The sequence below is a fragment of the Pelophylax lessonae genome, assembly GCF_965119305.1.
Source record: "Pelophylax lessonae genome assembly, chromosome: 3".
NCBI classification, from domain to species: domain Eukaryota; kingdom Metazoa; phylum Chordata; class Amphibia; order Anura; family Ranidae; genus Pelophylax; species Pelophylax lessonae.
In genome coordinates, this window is record NC_138770.1 from 10,251,053 (window position 1) to 10,272,651 (window position 21,599).

At 46.6% G+C, this 21,599-nt stretch overlaps 1 protein-coding gene across 1 annotated transcript in view; it reads left to right on the forward strand.

The window, feature by feature from the left end:
- Nucleotides 1-21,599, forward strand: part of LOC309550688 (NACHT, LRR and PYD domains-containing protein 12-like) — a gene marked incomplete at its 3' end in the record, with an annotated part of 537,904 nt that overhangs the window by 316,622 nt on the left and 199,683 nt on the right. Inside the window, exon 5 of the mRNA XM_082251023.1 lies at nucleotides 14,791-14,955. Coding sequence (XP_082107149.1) covers nucleotides 14,791-14,955 — 165 coding nt within the window. The remainder of the gene's footprint in view (nucleotides 1-14,790; nucleotides 14,956-21,599) is intronic.

Here is a 21,599-nt window from a genome sequence, read left to right on the forward strand (position 1 = left end):
GTCAGTTGCGTATACCCTATATTGATCTCTATCTGTATATAGGGCAATTGATTTGATCAAATCAGCCCATTACGTATCTATCGGTCAGTTGTATATACCCTGTATTGATCTCGGTCTATAAATAGGACAATTGATTAGATAGGCTATTCAATATCTATCGGTCAGTTGCGTATACCCTATATTGATCTCTGTCTATAAATAGGACAATTGATTAGATAGCAGGCCATTCAATATCTATCGTTCAGTTGCGTATACCCTATATTGATCTCTATCCACATTATGTCTGAAAGGCCGACAAGGAGAGGCAGACCTCACAGGCCACAAAAAGAGGGCAAGCAGCCTCTGTGTCCACAGTGAAAAGTGGTGGTCACAGACATGATGCATCCTCTGCAAGCGGGGTACGCCAATCCTTTTTCTCCAGTGCTGGCCACAACCAGTGCTGGCCACAACCTGTACAAGAGTTGGTGGAGTGGATCACTAAGCCGTCCTCTGACACCCACGCTCACAGTAGTTTGCCTTCCACTGCAGCTGGCAAAGCGGCCTGTTCAACAGGCTGCTTCTCCACAGCTACTCCTTCTGTCACCCTACCATCATGCATGGAGCAGTCACCTAAACTAGTCGATCATAGTGTCAGTGACATGCTGCTGGAGGATGCACAGCAATTTGAAAGCTGTGATGCTGGTTCGCAGGTTAATGAAGGGAATAACATGAGAGAGAGGGGGTGATAATGATGGACAAGAAAATAGCAGTCATGTTCCCACACCTGCAGCATACTGCCAAGTTTGCTCCAGTGATGAGGGAGGGAGGGGATGATGAGGTCATTGACTGTACTTGGGTGCCTGACAGGATAGAGGAGGAAAATGAGCGGGAGGAGGAGGCACAACTCCGAGGCAGGAAGTGTTCCAGGGGCCGCCATAGGAGTAGCCAACCTTTTGCATCACAGCACAGCACTCCACAGGTGAAGGGTGCTGCAAACTTCCTGCGGACTCCAAAAAGTTAATCAGTGTGGGCTTTTTTCAGCACCTGTGCAGTAGACCACAACGTTGCTGTTTGCAACATCTGTCTGAAGCAGATCAAGCATGGCCAGAACACCAGCCGCTTGGGCACCACATGCTTGACAAGGCATATGACGACCTGCCATGTAGTGCATTGGCAACAGCACCTGAAAAAGCCACACGATCAAAACAAGCATACTGCACATTCCTCCTCATCTGGGATCTCTAACCCTATACCTCATGTCTTCTCAAATACTTGTATTGAGAGGGATGATGGTATAGCAATGAGTGCCACAGATAGTTGCACCCATTCTGTTAGCAGTACCCCACCGCTTGATTTGAGCAGCAGGCAAATTTCACTACCCCAATTGCTGCACCATAGAAAGAAATACTGTCCCAGCCATCCACATGCTCAGCATCTTAATGCTAGCTTGGTCAAATTGCTATCATTACAATTGCTGCTTTTTCATCTGTTAGACTCTGCTCCCTTTTGCAAATTCGTGGAATGTGCTGTACCACAGTGGACAGGTACCAAAAAGGCATTTCTTTTTTGCGTAAGGCCATTCTGGCTCTCTACCGTCATGTGGAAGGTAGTGTTTTGGCCTCGTTGGACAGAGCAGTCAGCAGGAAGGGTCACATTACTGCTGACTCTTGGTCCAGCAGGCATGGACAGGGATGTTTCATTTCTTTCACGGCGCACTGGGTAACTCTGGCAGCTGGGAAGAATGCAGGACAGGGTTCAGTGTTGCAGCTTGTTTTGCCACCTCGCCTCAAAAAGCTAGTGCTGGTTCTGCCACCTCTAGCTACTCCACCACCTCCTCCTCCTCTTCTTCTTCCTCCATGTCCTCTTCTGTTCAATTGTCCTCTGAAGCAGCAGTGCTCCCTAAGTGTTCAAGGAGCTACGCAAGCAGTCAGGCTAAAAGATGCCACGCAGTGCTCCAGTTGGTCTGTCTAGGGGATAGGAGTCACACTGGGCCAGCGATTCTGTCAGCTCTGCAGGGGCAGGCTCAGAGAGGGTTGACGCCACAACAGCTTGAGCCAGGAATGGTTGTATGCGACAATGGCACCAACCTTCTCTCCGCCCTCCATTAGGGACACTTGACACATGTTCCATGTTTGGCACATGTCCTGAATCTGGTGGTGCAGCTTTTCTTGAGCAGATACCCGGACTTCCAAGATCTCCTGAGGCAGGCCAGAAAAGTCTGTGGGCATTTCTGGTGTTCATACAATGCCAGTGCTCGCTTATCTGACCTGCAACGGGAATTCAACCTGCCCACCAACCGCCTCATTTGTGACATGCCCACCAGGTGGAATTCAACATTGGCAATGCTGCAGCGGCTGCACACACAGCAGAGGGCCATCAATGAGTACCTGGTTAAGTATGGCACAAGGACAGGCTCAGGGGAGCTTGGCTTTTTTTCATCATGCCAGTGGCTTTAGATAAAGGATGCATGCACCATTTGAGGAGGCCGCAAGGATGGAGAGCCCGGACGATGCATGCATCAGTGACACTATCCCTCTAGTCTACCGGCTGGAGCACACGCTTAATGGAATCATGGACAGGGCACTTGAGGCAGAACAGCGGGAGGAAGAGGAGGACTTCCTTTCCTCACAAGGCCCCCTTTATGCATATAATGCCTGCAGGGACACAAAACACACAGGATGTAGAGGATAGCATACAGCAGTCTTCGAGGGATGGTTTGGATTCCCCAGAAACCCCAGGAGTTGTACGTGGTTGGGGAGAGGTTGTTCCTGACAATGTCATCCTTAGTGACCCAGAGGACTCAGAAGCTCATGCCTCCTCCAACTTACGTTGCATGGGCTCCCTGATTCTGCAAAGCCTGTGAATGGACCCAAGGATCGTGTTATCAAGGAGAGGGATCATTACTGGTTGGCAACCCTTCTTGATTCACGTTACAAGGGTAAAGTTGAAGAGCTCATTCTGCCTTCACAGAGAATGAAACATCTTGAGGAGGCCTTGAGAAAAAAAATTGTGTACCACCTTTCTAGACACTGGGAGGTTAACATTCCCTGGAAGTGTTCATGAGGCATCGTTCAGCCAAAGGAGGAGAGGTGTAGAAGGCGGCCGGCTGACCGATGCATTTAAACAGTTCTTAAACAGCTCAGCAGCACCCAGGGCTGTTAGGTTTAAGCAACTATCGGCGGTGTCTCCATCATATGGTGCATGATTATCTGGGCGCAAAAGCAGACTTGGAAACCTTTCCAGCTTAGCATCCACTGGGTTACTGGGTCTTGAGGATGGACCACTGGCCAGAACTTGCTCAATATGCAATGGAGCTACTGGCCTGTCCTGCTTCCAGTGTGCTTTCCAAATGGACGTTCAGTGCTGCTGGATGTTTTGTGACAGACAAAAGATTGCATCTGTCAACAGACTCTGTTGACCAGCTGACTTTCATCAAAATGAGTCAGTCAAGGATCAACAACAGCTATCAAGCCCCTGATGCTGATGTAACTGATTGAATTTGCTAGGGGTCTGCCATCCCTTGAAGACTGCATATGCTGCCTATGCTATTCCACAACCTTCATTCTGCTAGCTTCCAACAATGTTTTTGGTTTAGGTCACTACCAACCCCCAAGGCCTAATTTTTCTGCACTTGAATGACAGGTGCATACAATTTAAATTTTGCATGTAATTTTTAACAGCAGGCCCTGTCCCTGTGCCTTGTGGCCAGCGCCTAGCAAGAGTAACTGTGAGGGCTTGGTTACTGTATTCAGGCACCAGCAACAGCAAAGGCCCACTTTTTGGCACATGTATGACAAGTACAATGCGATTTTAAATTTGTATGGAATTCTTACCAGTAGGGCCCGTCCCTGTGCTCAGTATGAGTAAATGTGAGGGCTTGGTTACGGTGTTCAGGCACCAGCAACAGCAAAGGCACAATTTCTGGCACCTGTATGACAAGTACATGCGATTTCAAATTCTTATGGAATTTTTACCAGCAGGTCCCATCCCTGTGCCCAGCAAGTGTAACTGTGAGAGGCCCAATTGTTCTGCACCCGTATGACAAGTACATGCCATTTGAAATTTGTATGTATATGACATTTTTTGCTTTAGAAATGTCAGTATTGCTGCAGCAGGCTACATACATCGTAGAAATGCACTACTTTGAAGGAATTTTTCATTTTTATAGTTTCACTTTAAGCCTCATTTAAACCAGTAAATCACTGCTCCTTTAAAAACGATAATTTTTAAAATCTTTTTTTCATTGCTACATGTTCCCCTTGTCAGTACCTGGACCCCGTACACTTTTTTTGGTTTAATAACTGGCATTTAGGCCTTCAAAATGAGGCTGTTTGATTTTCAAGTCCCATAGACTTCAATGGGGTTCGTTTGTTGATCTTGTTTGAACTTTTCCTCTGTTCGTGGTGTTCTGATGCGAACCGAACCGGAGGGTGTTCGACTCATCACTACTTCTGATTATAGAATCCCCAATTACCAGCAACTGTCTATGCCTACCTACAGTCCCCTCACCACCTTTACTAGATGGACTGCTCTCCCGGCTGTTAGGGATAGCAGTGACATCTAGGGCTGCCACCTCTGACCTTGCCACCCCCCACATCTTCACCCAATGTGGCAAATCTGTTGGGGTGCTCAAACCCAGGGCTGGCCTTCCTTTTCTGTGAGCCCCTACCACTCCCTCTGACTTTATTAACCCATCTTCCTACCTGATAATCCTGACTTAACCCTCCACCCTCCTCATTAACCCCACTAGCCACCAGCTCAGTGAGCAGAGGACCCCTTTCAAGGTTGTCAGTTCTGTCCAGTGTTGCAATTTGCTCCTCCAGATCTCTAATGTGAGCTTCCAGAAAGGCAACCTGCTCACATCTGTCGCAGCAGTATCCATCCTGGAGCAGTTGCTCCGTTATTGTATACATGTGGCACACTGTGCACTGCACAAAACCTTCAATCTTGCTAGCACACATTTTCCCGGTTACAACAATAATACAACTAATAAAAAAACTTCAGATGTTACTTACTGGTCTGAAGACTCCTGTTCAAATCTCCTGTTATAAACTCTGGTTTTAACTCACCACTTAGTCAAGATCCACTTGGCAGAGATCCAGCAAGCAAAAAGGTGGCAAGCTCAAGAAAGAGCAAGCTCAGAATTTATTCCTGCAGCAATGTATATAGGACCTGAAGCACCTGTGACCAATTAACCACTCCCCTTAACCAGTTCCAGACTGCCCACCGTAGTTTTATTGTGGCAGGCAGCCCCTCCTGCTTGAACTGACATAGGGCTATGTCGGTCGCATGCGGGGCTCATAGACACGCGATGGTCTGATTCGGTACAGAACCGATCAGTCATCAGGTCTAGACCAATGATTTTTGGCCTGGTCCTGGTGATCAGTTCTGACCAATGCCAGACCGTCCTGTGCCTGTGTTCTGTAAACACAGGCACAGGAAATGCTGCTCTCTCCCCTTGTGGAGCCCTTTTCGGTTCCAGCTTGAGAGGAGAGGGCATCTAACCGCGAGTAAACCAATCGCTACACTAACACCATCTCAAATAGGCACATTTAACCCCCTGATCACCCAGTTAACCCTTTCGCTCCCTGTCACAGTGCACACTATATACAGTATATACAGTGGTGATCGAGAGTTTGGGCACCCCAGTTAAAAATTTGTATTAATTTGCATAAAGAAGCCAAGGAAAGATGGAAAAATCTCCAAAAGGCATCAAATTACAGATTAGACATTCTTATAATATGTCAACAAAAGTTAGATTTTATTTCCATCATAGACACTTTCAAAGTTACAGAAAACAAAAAAATGGCGTCTGCAAAAGTTTGGGCACCCTGCAGAATTTATAGCATGTACTGCCCCCTTTGCAAGGCTGAGACCTGCCAGTGTCATGAATTGTTCTCAATCATTGTCTGGGAAGACCAGGTGATGTCAATCCCAAAGGTTTTAAATGCCCAGACTCATCTGACCTTGCCCCAACAATCAGCACCATGGGATCTTCTAAGCAGTTGTCTAGAAAACTGAAACTGAAAATAGTTGACGCTCACAAAGCTGGAGAAGGCTATAAGAAGGTAGAAAAGCGTTTTCAGATGTCAATATCCTCTGTTCGGAATGTAATTAAGATATGGCAGTCATTAGGAACAGTGGAAGTTAAAGCAAGATCTGGAAGACCAAGAAAAATATCAGACAGAACAGCTCGCAGGATTGTGAGAAAAACAATTCAAAACCCACGTTTGACTGCACAATCCTTCCAGAAAGATCTGGCAGACACTATTCCACTATAAAGAGATACTTGTACAAATATGGTCTTTATGGAAGAGTCATCGGAAGAAAACCTCTTCTACGTCCTCACCACAAAAATCAGCGTTTGAATTTTGCAAATGAACATATAGACAAGCCTGATGCATTTTGGAAACAAGTTCTGTGGACCGATGAGGTTAAAATTGAACTTTTTGGCCGGAATAAGCAAAGGTACTTTTAGAGAAGAAGGGGCACAGAATTTAATAAAAAGAACCTGTGTCCAACTGTTACAACAAAAGAAAGGGGTTCCTCTAAGGGGTTGGGACTTTTAATGCACTCAGATTAGTATGAAACAAGTATAGATAGTAAGGTTTTTTTGAAAAAATGTCAAAATTTTATTAAATACCAATAAGAGTCTAAAAACAGCAAAATATTGAACATGTACATAGAATATAAGCAGACAGAAAATACAATACAGTACAGCTACAGAGACGTGCAATTAGATTCACAATCAAATACCCAACGCGTTTCGAAGCTGTTCGCTTCTTCTTCAGGGGTAATATAAAATATTGCACATACATTTCTATAATAGAAACATAGAAGTATGTTAGAAACAATTAGATATATAGTATAACTCAGCATATTTTTTCAGAGACTTCGTATAACTTTTACATATTATTAGAAGAAAGGTTCTGAGTGAATACATACTTGTGAGGTCTCTGTCTGTATAAGGAGAAATTCTGCATGCATAGATTTAAAATCAATTCGGCAGGCTCGGCACTCTCCCCGTGTGTCCACTAGGCTGTATGGATCATAAACAGATGCCTACAGGGTCAAAAAGACCTGTATCTAGAGGGGTAGGCCACTCGCAAATTAGTGGAATTCACACAATCCCATCCATAGGAAGCTGTGTGCGGCTGGAGTCCAAGCAAAAGGCAAGCTCAGGTGTAAATGAGATATGGAAGAGCTGTTTCCTAAAAATTAGATGATGGTATTCTTATAAAGAGGCGAAATTTTTGCGGCCAAACAATAAAATAGTGAGAGAGTGAGGTGATATGGGTAACCAAATAATGTAGTGCTAAGTTGTAACTATATAGGTTATGAGGTCTAAACCAAAAGAAAAACCAAGATACCAGTGCAAGATAAAGTGTGGTCATAAAGAGTATGACCAACTGAGAATGAAGAAAAAAGTGGGTGACAGTGTTGAGAGGTAAGCTGGAGGGGCCAATATCATTAGAGTGGTATAAATAAACTGATCCAAGTAGGAAGTCAGCCAGGAGGAAACAGCAGCATGCATGAAAAAGACAAAGAAACCAGAGGAAGATTAAAGCCAGCGTCCTACTTACACAGTTTGTCAAGGATCCAAAGGAAGCCAGACCAGAGTATGACTGTGACAGAGGCACGGTGGAATGGAATGAATGAGAGAGTGTGTGCTAATAAGTAGCTAGTTTGACTGACGTAAATTGTAAACAGCTGGTCGCTGTGAGGAGGAGCTGGGGGTGGTGTACGAAAATGTACCTGAGCCTAATAGGGCTCCCTGGGAGGTTGGGGCTCGGCGCCGCCTCCCCCTCCACATGACATAGAGGGGTGGGGTCCGTGTCCCCTTCACTCAAGGCGGAGGGGCGGGACCGCCGCGAAGCCACGGCCAGCCCACATCCTCCCACCGACACAGGGAACTTCCCTCCGCTGTACGTAGGACAGGGAGGGAAGTGGGCGTGTGCAAGTAGGAGGGCTACAGATGCCCTAGATGATCAAAATACCTTGCGTGTGCCGAGACGACGCTCTCAATAGAGGCGGTCTCAACCGTGCCGGGTCGCACATAACAGCCAAGGGACGGGCAGTGTGGGTGCTACTTAAAGCAGCATACAGTGTGAGCGGACATTACCTAAATGACACAGAGTGTCTATAGTGATATGAATCGGAGTATGCCTAATTACATGGAGCACATAGGGGAGAATTGCAGAGCCGCTGAACTGATGTACAAAAAATGTCAAAACAGCTGGAGCACATAATACATTGGTCTATTGATGTAAAACAGACAAATGGAATTCTGAGGGAGGCATATGAGACAACAACAAAGGTGGTGATGGATAGCCATAAGAAATACATATCATACAATATAGATATCTGTCCAACTGTTAAGCATGGGGGTGGATCAATCATGCTTTGGGGTTGTATTGCAGCCAGTGGCACAGGGAACATCTCACGAGTAGGGATGATCGAACGGTTCGGGTCGACCATTGGTTCGACCCGAACATTGGCTGTTTGAGGTTCGGCCGAATTTCCAAACTTTTTGCTGAAAAAGTTCCGAATTCGGCAACCAGAACTGACCAAAATGCAATGGTACAGGAAATGGGCTTTAAAAGCCTGTGATTGGACCAGAACCATCAGTAAAATCCAATTGAGGGGGCAGGAGAATGCTAGGAATGTGATTGGAGTGACTAGGGGGTCCATAGTCCAATCATTAGTGAATACGCCCCCCAGTATATAAGATAGCCCCCGCCAAATTCCTAGCATTGTAATACAGGGACATGGAAGAGAGTGGAAGCAGTTCTGTTACTTCTGCTACAAAGTGTCATTTAGCAATTATTAGTGTGAGGAAAGGGATATCTAGTGTAGTTAGGGTGCTATTTTCCACTATAGTTAGTTTTAAGAATCTAGTTTCTGCAGGGAAAGTGTTAAGTGTAAGGGGACCGTAGTGTAGTGTAGGGTTAACTGACTCTGACTGCTATGGCAGGGTGACAAAACCCTTCCATATCAGGGTGACCGCTATAGAGAAAAGATTGTTTCTCTTAGGTCACTTTCAGAACAGCGATATGGCTTCTCGCCGGTCAGCCTGCTTTTTGCTGCAGGCGTTTATAGGGCTTTTTTGACGAGATGTTTGGAGTCAGGCATGACATCTGAACTTCTGTGTAGGGGTATATATACATACACCCATGTATGTATATATACACATACACATATATAGGTGTGAAAGGAGCAGAACACTATACTTGCACTAATGAAATAATGAACACCAATATGTCTCCGCTCCTATCACACCTATATATGTGTATGTGTAAAATACATATAAGTTAAAATCTTCTCCACACCAGAAGATCAAATCCTCCACCATGATGTTCAAAGAAAATCCCAAAGTACAATGGTGTCACTTTTAGTCAATTAAGTTTCCACAACATGAGTGAGACTTCTGTGACCATCAAAGTGAATCCCCACAACTGAATGGAAGACTTAGCAGAAGGTTGGAGGTGAAAGCCTAGAGGTCAGTGTGAGTGTGTATGGTGCAATCCCCTTACAGGAATAATGAATGGATCACACCACCTCATCCACTTCTCATCTCACATTTACTAATTGGGATCCACACAAACAGAGATCTCCAATAGTGTGGATGATAGATTGTGTTTTATAAAGTGATCTAATATAAATTATTCCAATAAAGAGAAATGAGTTCCATGTATGTAGAGCAGGGCTCGATAAACCCCAGGCAGGCGCCAGGTCACTTTGGCGACTAGAATTAACGGCCTGGCGCCTGGGGTACACTGCCGGAGGGGTCTAGTTGCCAGACATCCCAGATCTCCTGCGAGGTGTGGGAGTCTCTCGCATGCGGGCAGAGGCTTCCGACACCCGCAATTACTGCGTCCGCATGCAGGAGAACTCCAATAGTCTCTTAGTCCATATAGTGAAGTCCGCCAACATACACACTCCTCCACCCACGTGAGCCGAGGTGCTCTTCAGTGAAAACACTTATGTGTAATAACTGCTCACCTCCAACTAACTGCTCACCTCCAACTAAAATAAGACAAGCCTGCAGACATTTGTAATATGTGGTCTTACAATCCTCTTGTCTTTCTATTCCATTTCCAGTCAGGTACGTGTTCCATACAGCTCAAAACCACAGAATAGGAGAGGCCATCACAGTGTACTATGTAAAAAACTTTTATTAGAGCATAAAACAATCCACTTACGTTAAAATCAAAGAGTACAGCAGGGTGTAGCGGTTCCTGGATGCTTCATCCAGAAACCCTGATGAAGTCACGTGATTCGTGACGTAACAGGTAGGGCGTGTTACTTGAAACCGAAAGTGACGTATCGGGACACGGACGAAGCGTCCAGGAACTGCTACACCCTGCTATACTCTTTGATTTTAACGTAAGTGAATTGTTTTATGCTCTAATAAAAAAAAAAAAAAATGTTTTTCATACTACACTATGATGGCCTCTCCTATTCTGTGGTTTTGAGCTGTATGGAACACGTACCTGACTGGAAATGGAATAGAAAGACAAGAGGATTGTAAGACCGCATATTACAAGTGTCTGCAGGCTTGTCTTATTTTAGTTGGAGGTGAGCAGTTAGTACACTTATAAGTGTTTTCGCTGAAGAGCACCTCGGATCACTTGGGTGGAGGAGTGTGTATGTTGACGGACTTCACTATATGGACTAAGAGACTATTGGAGTTCTTTCATTATTTGGCAGCACAGAACACGTGTGTTATACACTACTATCTGTTTACATTGAAATTAATTATTCGCACTTGAAGGCACTTCATATGGAATTCATATACGTTCATCATTAGGAGTGATACTTATTCACAACGCACATTGATGAAATACGGTACACTTTACCCTATATGATTATCAATTGTTTCATAGAAGGGAAGCACTTCACTTATGCTTTATTTATTTATGCACATCAGAGCCCTTTATTGATTATTAAGGTTGACATAATTGGTTTTGTTAAATGCACTCTGGCACCTTATAGATTATTTATATACTTTGCTATTCATTTGTATTGCTTTATATATACCTACCTGAAGATCTGTATGAATGTGTGTATAATTAGGTGATCATTAGGAGTGATATACAGTAATTTATTCACAACGCACAGTGATTTACTATATATTGTTATTAGTCATATGATAATAATTTAAAAGAAAGGAAGCACTTCACTATAGAATATTTATGCACATCAGAGCACTTTGATTATTAAGGTTGATAGATCAGATTTTGATTTATGCACATTTGAGATTATTTATACACTGAATAACTTTGCTTTTCAGTTGTAACTGCTATATATACCTACCTCAGGATTTGGGAACGTGCAATACTGGTGTACCTAGGAGCGCAGCACTGTTTATTTATTAATTGAAATGTGCAGTTTTCTGGTTGGTACCAGTGCAGTGCTAGCAGCACCAAGGAACACTATTGTAAAGATTGTATGTCTTGGTAGCGTGAGAGTCACTTAACCACTTAAGCCCCGGAAGATTTTACCCCCTTCCTGACCAGGGGGTTTTTTGCGATTTTTTACTGCGTGACTTTAATGGACAATTGCGCGGACGTGCGACGCTGTACCTAAACGAATTTCACGTCCTTTTTTTCCCACAAACCGAGCTTTCTTTTCGTGGTATTTCATCACCTGTGCAATTTTTTGATCATGCGCTATAAACAAAAAAAGAGCGTAAATTTTGCAAAAATAACAATATTTTTCACTTTTTTTTTATATGAATTTCCCCCCAAAAAAAAGTAAAAATCAAAATTTTTTAACATTTTCAGCCAATTTGTTTTATGCTACATATGTTTGTTAAAAAAAATCGCAAAAAGCGTATTTTGATTGGTTTGCGCAAAAGTTATCGCGTTTACTAACAAAGGGAAAGATTTTTGTCATTTTTGGTGTTTTTTTAACGAGTAATGGCGGCGATCTGCAATTTTTTTTGCGGTACTGCGACATTGCGGCGGACAGATCGGACCCTTGACTGACATTTTTGACACTTTTGGGGGTACCAGTGACATTTCTACAGTAATCAGTGCTATACATATGCACTGTTACTGTAAAAATGACACTGGCAGGGAAGGGGTTAACTATATTGGACAGGGAGGGGTTAAGTGTGTCCTAGGGGCGTGCTTCTAACTGTGGTGGGACAGGTCTCCTAGTGTAAAAACACAGATCAACGGTTCTACATAGTAGAACTGTCTGATCTGCATTTTTACACAGGGAGAACTGACAGGCGGCTTGTTTACATGAGCCGCCTGCCTTTCTCCCGCTGTACCGACGATCGTAGTGTGACCGGCGGACATCAGGTCCGCCGGTCACACTCCCGCACTCCTCTGTGAACGAGCCGAGGCGGGCGCGTGCCTCAGCGGGCGCGCGCTTGCCCGCTATTGGCTCTAAAGCGGATGACAGGCGAGTGACGTAGATCTACGTCACTCTGCCTGGCCGGGGCTGACTGCCGCAGTAAATATACTGTGGGCAGTCGGCAACCAGTTAATCACCGATTGGTGGCGTTCACACATCTAATATAATATGGAAGACTGCAGCACTAGTATATAACATTCACACTATATAAATGTGATAATATAACAATAAAAGTGAGACTCCTCAACACAAAACTCCCTATAAGTATATATACTGTATAACAATGGTATGGAGACTATTTCACTGATAACTAATGAAGAGAATTTATAATCAGCATATATATAAAATTAGTGCAGCAATATTAGTATGAATTTTCAAATAAACGTCCAAATAAAGAACGGTAACAATAAAATCTTCTCCACACCAAAAGATCAAATCCTGCACCATGATGTTCAAATCCCAAAGTACAATGGTGTCACTTTTAGTCAATTAAGTTTCCACAACACGAGTGAGACTTCTGTGACCATGAAAGTGATTCCCCACAACTGAATGGAAGACTTAGCAGAAGGTTGGAGGTGGAAGCCTAGAGGTCAGTGTGAGTGTGTATGGTACAATCCCCATACAGGAATAATGAATGGATCACACCACCTCATCCACTTCTCATCTCACATTTACTAATTGGGATCAGGGGAGGGCTGACAGCCTTAGGCCTGGGGGGCAAGTCTAGTCAAGTGGCCCATTGACATCCTGAATTAGCTCACCATCCATGCCCACCCGGTTTTATAGCGGATATTGATGTTATGAAGCAAGACAAATATGATACAATGTGGTAACATCATTTTAATGTTAATAGCAACAAAGGAAGTTTAACTAAAATAATACTGTATTGATGCAGCCTCATCAGTGCCCATCAGCTCAGCCTCATCAGTACCCATCAATGCAGCCTCCTCAGTGTCCATCAATGCAGCCTGGTCAGTGCCCATCAGCTCAGCCTCATTAGTGCCCATCAATGCAGCCTCATTAGTGCCCATCAATGCAGCCACAACAGTGCCCATCAATGCAGCCACAACAGCACCCATCAGCGCAGCCTCACCAGTGCCCATCAGCGCAGCCTCGCCAGTGCCCATCAATGTAGCCTCACCAGTGCCCATCACTGTGGGTCCTACTGGCTGCTGGCCTGTAGGTTCTGCTGGGAGCTGGCCATGGGCTGTGGGCCACAGGCCACGGCCAGCTCCCAGCAGAAACTACAAGCCACGGCCAGCTCCCAGCAGGACCCATAGGCAATGGCCAGCAGGACCAACAGGCCATGGCCAACTACAAGCAGGACCAACAGGCCATGGCCAGCTCCCAGCAGAACCTACAGGCCATGGCCAGCTCCCATCAGCACCCACAGGCCATGGCCAGCTCCTAACAGCACCCACACGCCATGGCTAACTTCCAGCAGCACCCACAGGCCATGGCCAGCAGCACCCACAGGCCATGGCCAGCTCCCAGCAGCACCCACAGGCCATGGCCAGCAGCACCCACAGGCCATGGCCAGCTCCCAGCAGGACTCACAGGCAATGGCCAGCAGGACCCACACTCCATGGCCAGCTCCCAGCAGGACCCACAGGCAATGGCCAGCAGGACCCACAGGCCATGGCCAGCACCAGACAGTATTGAAGGCTATTTCCTATTTTAATGTGACTGGGTGGGTGGGGCACTGGGGCAGGGTAAATGGGGTGTATGGGGGGGAGATGGGATGTGGGGGTGTCAGGGTCTCTCACCTCAGTGATGCCGATTTCAGCTCCTTGCATGGCCTCCTGGGGGTGATGACATCTTTAAGTTGCAGCCAGCGCCCAGCCCGAGCCAGTCATGTGCGTCCCCTTGCAGGCTGCCATGCCCTGCCTCTGCCTGCCTCTAGTTTCAGGTTTACTGCTGCAGCCATCCAGCGCCCAGCCCCAGCTGGTCATGTGACATGCATAACCTGTGCCCTTGCGCTACGTACCCTGCCTCTACCTGCTTCAAGACTCCGTCTCCGGGAGTTGTAGTTTCCTGCATCCTGTTGCTCAGTTCTCTCCACCCACCGCCTCCAGGAACTTGAGCACCGTCCGGACTACAACTCCCAAAATGCAGTGCAGCAGCAACACAGCCAATTGCTGGCCGACTTCCTCCAGACAAAAAAAATGTCAACCGACAGCAGTCGTGAGAGCGGCCGTTTTGAATATATGTTATCGGCCTGGGGGGAAATTTCCACCCTGCCCCCCGGCCCAGTCTGCCCCTGACTGGGATCCACAAAAAGAGAAATCTCCAATAGTGTAGATGATAGATTATGTTTTATAAAGTGATCCCATATAAATGATTCCAATAAAGAGAAATGAGTTCCATGTATGTAGAGAATAGTTCCATTCATTCCTGGGGGAGAAATTTATTTTCTTCTGGTAACATTCTTCTCTTCTTCTACAGATTGTCCTCTAATCACCTGACAGACAGTTCCTGCCCCCACCTGGAATCTGGAATAAGAAATAACCAGACACTGAGGACACTGGACCTGTCTAGGAACAATCTGGAGGGTCCTCATTTCAGGGATGTGATGGAAGCTCTGACAACAAGCCGGATAGAGGAATTACAGTGAGTATAACAGGACTGACTGAGACAATATTATTCTGGGACAGTTTTATATCTAAACCACATAAATAATATAGAAATATGAGAATGTCATCAAAATCCATCTTTAGGCTCCATAAATATCCAATCCTGGACTGTTCTGCCAAACTCCATAAATCAAATAATAATAATGGAGAAATATTTCATCTCCTGTTTGTCTCTATATATCACCAATATCAGACACTTCTCTAAAGCTAATATCTATAAAAGTGCTGCACCAGAAATACCTAATCAATATATAAACAGGTGATACTGATGGTGTAATAAATATCAAAAGAGTCTAAAATAAAGTCCATAAGTGTCCAAATAAAGGTGAAAAGAAGAAATTACCAACAAGGTAGTAAAAAAAACCAAGGTGGTAAGAAAATCATAAAAATTTCTTCACAAACACCGCTGTGCATATATCCCACCACCGGCTAGATTGGTCTCTCACCTCAGCCACAAACCCATAAAGGGTCAAAGATCGCATATATCAGCTGTAGCAGCCTGGAGATTATCCTCTCCTAGCTCTCTCGGAGAGCTCAACATAGATCACTCAGGTGGGGATGGATGAACTGCAACCAAACTCAGAAATCGGTGTATATATAAAACAAAGGGGACACATATAGTGCTCTCCGTCTGAATACCAATGTCTTTATTAGATATAGTAAAAGGTACTCGCATTTAGCGGCACTCAGCAGTGCACGCAATGCAGACAGATACACATGCAGGGTCCCCTACTGACCCCTACTGAAGAAGTCAAGGGCTATTGGTTATCTCTGATGTAACGCGTATAGGGGGCGGAGCCTGCGTACCTGACGTTGTACTTTCCCTTTGTCCCAGCTGCATGTGTATCTGTCTGGTGGTGGGGGGTGTATTGGTGGGGGGATATTTTCTTGGCACACTTTGGACCCCTTAGTACCAATTGATCATGGTTTACACACCACGCCCTACCTGAGTATTGTTGCTGACCATGTCCATCCCTTTTTGACTACAGTGTCCCCATCTTCTGATGGCTCCTCCCAGCAGGATAATGCACCATGTCACAAAGCTCCAATCATCTCACCACTGGTTTCTTCACCATGACAATGAGGTCACTGTACTCCAATGGCCTCCACACTCCCCATATCTCATCCAATAGAGCACCTTTGGGATGTGGTAGAATGGGAGATTGGAATCATGGATGTGAAGCCGAGAAATCTGCAGCAACTGCGTGATGTTATCATGTCACTATGGAGCAAAATCTCTGAGGAATTTTTCCAGCACCTTGTTGTATCTATGCCAAGAAGAATGAAGGCAAAAGGGGGTCCAACCCACTACTAGCAAGGTGTACCTAATAAAGTGGCCGGTGAGTGTATATAACATATAATGTGCAAAATACATAAACATGAAGAGCAACAAAGTTATCTTATAATATTGCAAACATCAAGAGAAAGTTCATAAATGTGAAAAGCAAATTTCCTACAACCCATTCACCACTACTTCCATCTCCAATCACCATACAGTGACTTGTGCAGTAACAGAAATAATAATTCCCAAAGATTCATCCAGAGGGTTTATATCAATGCTGATCAGCTGCCACCTCTTTGCAGCAGCTTCAATCCTCCTCCACCACACCAGTGAGCAAACCGGTCACTTACCAAAAGGTTTGTCCCCACAAGCAGGGCCCAGACATGCATGTTTAAATTCCAAACAGATATATCAGACAAGCGCTCACTCCGAAGGGGAAGACTGGCGTGCTGCTCTCCTCAGGCAGGGAACTCCAAACGGATGCATAAAAGAAAGGAAAAGGAGGCGCAAACACCTAGTGCATTACCCGTGGTACTGTTTAAAATTATTTAATAAAATGCTGAATGCATACTCACAAACATGAAGAATTAAAATCGTATTGCAAATTCCCGTCACACGTGTGTTGGAACATGTCCTGGAAAATAGCGGTCGCTATTTTCCAGGACATGTTCCAACACACGTGTGACGGAAATTTGCAATACGATTTTAATTCTTCATGTTTGTGAGTATGCATTCAGCATTTTATTAAATCATTTTAAACAGTACCACAGGTAATGCACTAGGTGTTTGCGCCTCCTTTTCCTTTCTTTTATGCATGTTTATATCCTTCCAGCACTCTGCTCAAGCCAGCTTCCAATGAGAAGAGACTGTGCCACGGAATGTCACACCTCCAGGTAGTATCTCCAATATCACCCGAGGTATCCAGATAACAGCCGCAATCATCCAAAAACCCCAGGCGCCAGATCACATTGGCGACTAGAATTAATGGCCTGGGGTACACTGCCGGAGAGGTCTTGTCACCAGACAGCCCACATCTCCTGCGAGGTGTGGGAGTCTCCCGCATGCGGGCCGAGGCTTCCGACACTTGCAATTACTGCATCCGCATGCGGGAGACTCCCACACTTTGCAGGAGACCTGGGATGTCTGGTGAAAGTGAGGAGTCTGTCAGCTGACAGAACGGAGCCGATTCTTGCTGTGTAGTTCCGGCTCTGTCCTGCACTCTGCCTATGACAGGAGGAAGCATTGAATCTGTATCCTTCCTCCAGCGCATCTCCTCACCGCCAGCATTTCCCCCCTGCAGTACCCACCACAATACCCGCCAGCACTGCTAGCCATTAGTACCTACAGCAGTACCAGCCAGCAATACCCCCAGCAGTACCCACAGCAATACCACCTGCAGTAAGTCACATGTGCTAGGGGTGCAATTAGCCGCCAGCACATAATTGTAAATATCCCAGCATGTGCCGTGTTTCTGACTCCTCCCACTATGACCACTTCAAATCACTGAAGTGGTCATGGTGGTTGGAGTGTTACTTTAATATCTCTCAGAAGAAGTAAACAAAGTACACATGGGCGGAATGCCGGGCAACATCAGCCGGTTCATTAAAAACTGGCCACCATTGGGCCAGTCTGTATGGCAGCCATGCCAACAGAAGCCCGCCATTCGGCATGTGTGAAAAAAACTGAATTTTTGTAAAATCTTACCGTAAAATTCCTTTCTCTGAGTCCTCCGACAGTCGCCGCCCACTCATACAGTCTTCACTTATGGGGTATTGACTTCATCTCCACAGGAGTTTCTAGGCATAAGACTTGTAAAAGAACAATAAATCTACATAGTCACACCCATGGGGGCTGACCTTCTAGTCCAATAACCCCCTGCAATAGCCATCCCAACTCAGTTTGGTCGCAAGCAGTGAAAGTCTATAACAAAGGACCCCAAAAAGAGGGACTCAGAGAAAGGAATTTTACGGTAAGATTTTACAAAAATTCATTTTTCTCTTACGTCCTCTGACAGTCGCCTCCCACTCATACAGTCTTCACTTATGGGGACGTCCCAAAGCAGTGTAGACATGAGGGGTGGGCAACGCAACCGCCAGAAAGGCAATGCAGTACCCACATCAGAGAAAGGAACCTTACACGTACAAGAAGGTAACCTTCTGGGCAACAAAAAAGGGCTCAACATGAGCAACAACCCAGGAATAAACAAATAACCAAGGGGAAAACAACCCCAACAGCTAGGGACCCGTACAAAACCAGGGTTCCCTATGGAACAGCCGCACAGAGAACTTGGAGGCCAAAGGATGCATCAGCGGATGCCAGAACATCAATTTTGTAGAATTTTGAGAAAGTGTGCACCGACGACCAAGTCGCAGCCTTGCACACCTGGGCCACCGAAGCCTGATGCCGATAGGCCCAGGATGTACTCACCAACCTGGAAGAATGCGCCTTGACAGGGAAGGGGGGAACCCGTTCCCGCAATGAATAGGCCTGTACAATGGCCTGTCTGATCCATTTGGCAATGGTTGCTGCAGACGCAGCCATACCCTTCTGAGGTCCCTCAGGAAGGACAAAGAGAGGATCTGATTTTCGAAAGGATTCAGTCGACAACAGGTAAACCCTGATCACCCGGACAACATCCAAGGAATGCAAGGCAACCTCTTTTGGATGCTTAGGATTCGCACAAAGCGAAGGCAAAACAATGTCCTCATTCAGGTGGAATTTCGAAACTACCTTTTGGCAAAAAGGACGGATTAGGTCACAAGACCACCTTATCCCTATGAACCACAAGGTAAGGGGAATGGCAAGACAACGCCAACCACTCTGCAACCAGAAGTGATCGCTACCAGAAAGGCAACCTTCTTAGATAGCATGATTAACGAGATTTCCCTGAGATGTTTTCAAACGGGGAACGTTGTAACACGGACAGAACCAAGTTCAAGTCCCATGGAGGCAAGGGCTCCCTTCTGGGAGGGGCCAAGTGACGCACACCTTGAATGAAGGTGCGAATCAAAGAATTAGACACCACAGGGCACTGGAAAAGAACAGCCAGTGCAGATACCTGGCCCTTAATCGTGGCCAACGCCAGGCGCTGGTCCACACCAGTCTGGAGGAAAGCTAACACCCTCGCCACCGAGTATGAACGAGGAGAAAAACCCCTGGACTCACACCAGGCAAAATCAGCTTTCCATGTACGGTAATAAATCTTACCAGAAGAGGCTTTTCTAGCCTTGATCAAAGTAGGAAGGAGGAGAGACCCCTGTCTCTCAAGACCTGGCTTTCAACAGCCATGCTGTTAATGCCAGCGACTGTAAAGCAGGATGGAAGATCGGTCCCTGAGACAGCAGATCTTCCCACATTGGCAGCCGCCAGGGAGGCTCTACGGCCAGGTGAACGATGTCTGCGTACCAGGACGGCGAGGCCAGTCCGGCGCCACCAGAATCACCAATGTTGGTTCCGAGGCCAACCTGCGAAGGAACCTGGACAACAGCTGAATCCGAGGAAAGGCATATATCAGACGATACTGATGCCAAGGCACCACCAGTGCGTCCGAGGCGTCTGCCAGAGGATCGCGCGTTCTTGCCATGAACCTTTCCACCTTGTGGTTTAGCCGAGACGCGAACAGATTCACATCCGGGGATCCCCACTTCGCACACAGCATTTGAAATACCTCCGGGAGCAGGGACCATTCCCCCTGGTCCAGGGTCTGGCGGCTCAGATAATCGGCCTGCCAATTCTCCACACCCGGAATGTGAACTGCCGAGATCGCCGGGACATGAGTCTCCGCCCAAGCCAAAAAGCTGATCACTTCCTGGGCCGCCCGGGCACTCCTGGTGCCCCCTTGGTGGTTGATGTAAGCCACCGCAGTGGCATTGTCCATCTGCACCCATACAGGGTGGCCCCGCAGACGATCCGACCAATGGATCAAGCACAGCCTGATCGCTCTCAACTCTAAAATGTTTATCGGGAGGGAAGATTCCTCCTCCAACCAAGTGCCCTGGGCAGACAGGTTGCCCAGAACGCCACCCCAGCCCGACAGGCTGGCATCCTCGGTTATCACCGTCCACAGAATTGGCCAGAAAGATTTTCTGTCCGACACCGCCGGGGACTGAAGCCACCACAAAAGATCCATTCTGGTTTGGCGACTCAGAGACACTCTCAGGTCCAAGGACTGAGGCAGTTTGTCCCACCTGGCCAGGATCTCCGCTTGAAGAGATCGCGTGTGAAACTGTGCAAACGGTATCGCCTCGAAGGCTGACACCATCAACCCCAGGGACTGCATACAGGTCCTGAGTGACGAGGCTTCATTGTCCCTGAGGGATCTGACCTCGTTCTGTAGGGTCCGGAGATTGTCCTCCGGCAAGAACACCTTTGCTTGAGCAGAGTCCAGGACCATTCCCAGATACTGGAGATGAACCGAAGGCGACAAGGTCCACTTCTGAATGTTGATGGTCCACCCGAACTCCTGTAGCGTCTGGACCGTAATGGACAGATCGAGCAACAGGCTCTGACTGGCACTCAATCTTAACAGGAGATCGTCCAGGTAAAGACCCTTGGAGCCGCAGCGAGACCGAAAGGTAACGCTACAAACTGGTAATGATCCTCCGCGATGGCAAATCGGAGATATCTCTGATGACCCTCAAAAATGGGGATGTGTAGATACGCATCCTTCAGGTCTATAGAGGCCAGGAACTCCCCCAGATTCAGGGAAGCCACCACCGAGCGGAGTGATTCCATACGGAATTTTCAAACGCGCACGAAGCGGTTCAGCGCTTTCAAGTCCAGAATTGGACACACTTTGCCCTCCTTTCGGGGCACAGTGAACAAATTTGAATAAAAACCCAGAAACCTGTCCCGATAAGGCACCAGGACGATCACCCCTTGGGCGAGGAGATGCTGATGCAGGTCCTGCAACCGCCCTGGGGTCAAATGCAGATTTGAGGGAAAGAATCTGGTCGCCGGTCATGAAAGAAATTCGATCATGTACCCTGACCGAATGATTTCCTTAACCCATCTGTCCGTGATTCGGAGCAGCCAAGGTTGGCGGAAACCACGCCAACTTCCCCCCACCCCTGAAACGGGGGAGGGCGCCCCTTCAGACAGAGGCGGACTGAGCCGCCGACCCGACTTGGCCGGATTTTTGTTTGCCAAACCAGGGCTTCTTCTGGCCACCTTGGTCCTTGAAGGGTTTCCCCTTGTTCTGTGCCTTGAAGGCACGAAAGGACCCCTGAGTAGGTTTAAAGGAGGGGGCCCGCTTACCGCGGAAAGACTTGCCCTTAGGGTTCTGGAGCAGCAGAGTGCTCTTAAATATATTAAAACTCCACGCTTGTGGTCTATTGGAT